General features: G+C 39.4%; 1 protein-coding gene across 1 annotated transcript in view; it reads right to left on the bottom strand.

Annotated features, from left to right (window-relative positions):
- The window catches only part of EXOC6B (exocyst complex component 6B), a 519,851-nt gene extending 519,565 nt beyond the window's left edge, over positions 1-286 (bottom strand). Inside the window, exon 1 of the mRNA XM_015587609.2 lies at positions 66-286. Within this exon, the coding sequence (XP_015443095.1) occupies positions 66-178 (113 nt within the window). The 5' untranslated portion in view covers positions 179-286. The remainder of the gene's footprint in view (positions 1-65) is intronic.
- Positions 287-4,933: the final 4,647 nt, after the last annotated feature.

Genomic DNA, 4,933 nt, shown 5'->3' with positions numbered 1-4,933 from the left:
GTCCCGCCCGTGCCCGCCCGTGCCCGCCCGTGCCCGCCCGTCGGCGGCCCCGGCACGCGGGGTACCTGAGCGTGGGCCCGATGCAGGCCGTGTCGGTGCTCTCGATCTCTCGCAGGATGCGCTCGTGCTCCGCCGCTGTCTCCAGGCTCTCCGCCTCCGCCATCTTACTCCGCTCCATAGACTCGGGGAGCCCGGCACTGTCCCCTCCTTCAGCTCCACTCACCTTTCACTCTCACTCTCACCCCAGGCTCCAGAGCCTCCCCAGCCTCTGGCTACCCGCAGAACGACCCCGCCCTCAGTCTCAGCACGCCCCCTTGCGTCAACACGTCCGCCGACGTTTCACGCAATGCCCTCTGGGATTTGTAGTTCTTTCGACGATGTCAGACAGGGCTCCGCTCATTTATTCATTAAATCCATAAATACATATGGATTTATTTATGGATTTAGTGAAATCCGAACTCTAAGCCTGCATATGCAGCAGTGATCAAGTCAGGCAGTGGCACTAATCCCACAAGTTCTTAAGAGCCTTGCCACAAAGCTCAAAAAGCTCTACAGGTGCAAATAATAAGAAAGGGCTAACTAGGTTTCTGCCGACAGGTATGTTACAAGCTGAGGGAGGAAGGAGCAGAAAGCTGGAGAAACACGAACTAAGAGATAAGGCAGAATGTTTCTGTAAGCCAGATCAGAGAATCAAGCCCAGGGATCACTTCTGTGTCCCCAGGCCTCATAGACTGGGCTTAGAGATTTAAAGGTGTGACTGGAAGGTGTGAGGAATTCTCAGAAAGCCAGCAAAAACTACATTTGCACTGATATGCTGAAAAGTCGTCGTAAGAGATGGGGATAGAAAAGTACCTTGGAGAGAAAAACCGAACTGAGAAATTTGTACTTTATTCTAATGGCTCCACTGGTCCAACTACCAACTGTATTAGAAGCACCTAGAAACTTTTTTTTTTTTGATACAGACTAAAGGTCCTACATCTGGACATTTTGATCCAGACAATTGTATTTCATAAACTCCCCGATTAGAATTTTAAAATTATATTTATTGACCACAGTTTGAATTTTACATAACACAATAAATGGGAATTCGCTGAAGTTTTTTAAGTAGAGGAGTGACACAATCAGAACTTTTTCATAGGGAAACAATCAAGAGCAAGTGTGCAAGATGGGCAGAAATAGAATATTTGCAGACAGGGAAATGCCATTGAAAATTTTAAAGCCTAAACCAGGGAAGTGGCAATGAGAATGAAAAAGAGTGGAAGAATAGGAAACACATTTAAAAGCAGAGTTGTCATGATTTACTAGATATGGGGAAAGAAGACCTTGGGTATTACTCTAAGGTTTAGAGCAGAGCGATTGGGGAAATGATGTTGCCGTCAACAACAACAAAAATAAAAGGCATGTAAAATGAACCAAACTGGAAGTTGAGGCTAAATAATTTGTGCTACAGCATACCATGGATTATTATGCAATCATTGAAGAGAAAGAAAAAAGATTCTATATTCAGATAGGAAACTTTCTTCAAATTGTAGTGTTGAATGAAAAATAAACAAGGCATAAAACAGCATATACAATATGTTTTCATTTGTTTTATTAAAATAATTTGGGGATATAAAAATAAAAGAATATTTATTTATATGCTTACATGTATATGAAATATTACATACATACTATATTTCTGAAAGGATACCCAAGAAACTGTTAATAGTAGTGGCAGCCAGGAGACGGATTAGAAGGAAGGGGCCTAAAGTAGAATGAAAGTAATTTTTAATTATATGTATACTTTTGGAATTCTTTCCCTTGTGCATTTATTACTTTTTCAATAAAAATACTTGTTATTAACTATGAACAGATTTTTAAAATAAATAGTGAGGAAAATAGTTTACAAGTCCTGGTTTGCCAGGAACTGAGCAAGTTGCTAAACCTGTCTTTGTCTACATAATCTCTGGCTGTCCTCATTTTATTTCATTACTCATGTTTAAACAATTCCAGATGGATGTAGGAGGGGTACAAAGAGTATGGAGTCATTCATATTTCTAAAGATCTCTTGAAATATGTGACAGAGGGTCCCTTCAGGCACTCATTTTAGCATCTCGCTCAGCAAAAAAACTTTTTGTCCATCTCAGGAAGCAGACTGGTGTGTAGACCAGATATGTATAGCAATGGTTAAGCTAGCTTCTCCTACTGTCAGCAGTTTTCTTGAGCCCCCACAGAGGCCCAAGATCTCACATGTTACCAAAAAGGGCGTATGCATCTGGAGTTACTGGTGTAGGATAAAAGCTCCAGTGAAGATGGCCTGCCCTCTAAATAGAAAGAATGTTAGGTGAGTATAGAATGACCAAAAATCACTACATTAAAAGCCAGGGGCCTTTGATTTAATTCCAGTATTAGTGGTTAAAATGTACTGAGCACTTCCTGGCACAACACACAAAGCACCTCGCATATATCATTAAATCCTTACAACAATCCTTTGCAGTAGATATTATGTATCCCATTTTACAGATGAGAACGTTGAGAGAACTGATAACACCTCAAGTCTCATAGCTAGTAAATAATGAAGCTAGTATTCAAACCCAGGTCTATCTGATCTCGAGGCCCATTTCCTGATCATCAGGTCATACAGTCAGTCCCACCCACATCTTCCATTGCCACAGTTTATTGTGTAAGCGTAAGCAAATCATTCTGCCTCTCAGCATCTGTTTTTGCATTAGTATAATGTATTATATCGTTTCTCGGACACCTTTCAAATCACTTTGAAGACCTCTTCACGGAACCACCTCTTTCCACTTACTCACTTTAAATGAACCGTTTTTCTCTTCTCCTGCATCCATAGATTTACAACATCAACATTCTCACTACTCCGCACTGCCACTTCTAAACTATTGTTCAGACACCCTAATTCCTCAACTCCTCTTTGAAATCTAGAGCATTAGTTTGTGCTATGGGCATCTACTGTGCTCATATTCCTCAGAACTTTCACCACTTGGCTCACAGTTTTCCTTTCCATCTCATTCTCACCATCATTGTGAGGCACTTCAACATCAACATAGATAACCCACCCAACACCCTGACCTCCTAGATCCCAACTATCCCAGCCATGCTCCTCATGCCACACAGGCAATACACTCACGGCCTTGCTTTTTCCCTAACATTCTATAAATACTGCTCCATAAGTCTACAAACTCTGAAATTCCTCTCTGTGTCTCTTTTCCACCCACCTCTTCCTCTGCCTAATTTCTATGGGACCTACGCATTACTCTAGTCCTGATCATCATCTCTAACTTCTATGTAATCTATTGGCATTTTTTCCCTTCTACCCTGGATTTTTTTTTATCCAAGTTTCCAATTCAGAGAGATCTGACTGTGATTCCCAGCTTCTCCATTAATCAACCGGTGAATTTGGGTGCGAAGTGGTTTCCTTAAGCTGCAGTTTTCTTATACATTAAATAGATTTTATAATATATATCTTAGACAGTTGTTAGAATTAGAAATAACATAAGAGGCCTACCACAGAGCTTGGCAGAATAAATGTTAGCAGTTACCCACTGCATGTACTCCCATGAGCCACCAATTTGACTAAAACTTCTCTAATTCTTTAGCTTCCTTTTACATCTTGATCATCACCATACCCACACTGACTATTTCTTCTTTGTCTATAGTAATGGAGAAAGAAGACTGTGACCATGGCAACTAGCGCCACTGCACATTTGTGTTGCTCAATATCATTTGGGCCCTGAGGGCTGCTGACCTATCTCCTTTGACTTCTCTCAGCATCCACTTATAATCCTTTTCTCTCTGCTTAAGATCCTAGCCCTGTTCCCATTCTTCTCACTCTTAGAAGATACTTTTGCACTCCACTTCATTAAATGGACCACCATCTATTAACAAAACCTCATCTTCCCTCCCCTTCACCATCTTTTCATTCAACTCTTCTTCATCTCCCGTGTAAGAGGAATGGGGATCCCTTTCAGTTTCTTAAGTCAACTTCTCCTCTGGGAAAAATTCCCACAATTATCTCCCTTCCCTCTAACAGCTTCAATCTTTCCTTTCATGCTTTACCTTGGTCAGTAAACATGTTTGAATCTTTCCAACTAAAAATCTGACCCCTCAAACTAGATAATCACATGCAAAAGAATAAAATTGGACCCCTATCTTACACTAAACAAAAAAAATTAATTCAAAATAGATTAAAGACTTAAAAGTAATACATAAAACTGTAAAACTAGTAAATGAAAACATAGAGAAAAAGCTCTTAACATTAGTATTGACAATGTGGTTTATTTTTGGATATAACAACAAAAGCACAAGCAATACAAGCAAAAATAAACAAGTAGGACTATATCGAACTAAAAAGCTCTGCCCAGCAAATGGTACAATCAACAAGATGAAAAGGCGACCTACAGAATGAAAAAAAAAATTTGCAAATTATATAAATTATAAGGAGTTAATATCCAAAATATATAAAGAACTCATACACCACAATACCGAAGGGGGAAAAAAATCCAATAGAGAAACGTGTAGACAAACTGAATGGACATTTTCCCAAAGAAGACATCAAAAGGGGCAACAGGCACACAAAAAAAGATGTTAAATATCACTAACTATCATGGAAATGCAAATCACACCACAATGAGATATAACTTCATACTTGTTAGAATGGTTGTCATGAAAAAGACAAATGATGTGTCTTGTCAAAAATAAAAGAGTTGGCATGAATATGGAGAAAAAGGAATTTTCATGCATTTTTGGTGAGAATGGAAATTGATGGAGACACTATGGAAAACTGTAGGGGTCCATCAAAAAATTAAAAACAGAACTATCATATAATTCAGCAATCCCACTTATAGATATTTACCCAAAGGAAATGAAAAGAGGATATCAAAGGGATTATCAGCACTTCCATATTCATTGTAGCACTATTCACAATAGCTAA

This window comes from Pteropus alecto, unplaced genomic scaffold (assembly GCF_000325575.1).
Source record: "Pteropus alecto unplaced genomic scaffold, ASM32557v1 scaffold131, whole genome shotgun sequence".
NCBI classification, from domain to species: domain Eukaryota; kingdom Metazoa; phylum Chordata; class Mammalia; order Chiroptera; family Pteropodidae; genus Pteropus; species Pteropus alecto.
The sequence above is the reverse complement of the archived record's forward strand: the minus strand, read 5'-3'. Positions and strand labels throughout refer to the sequence as shown.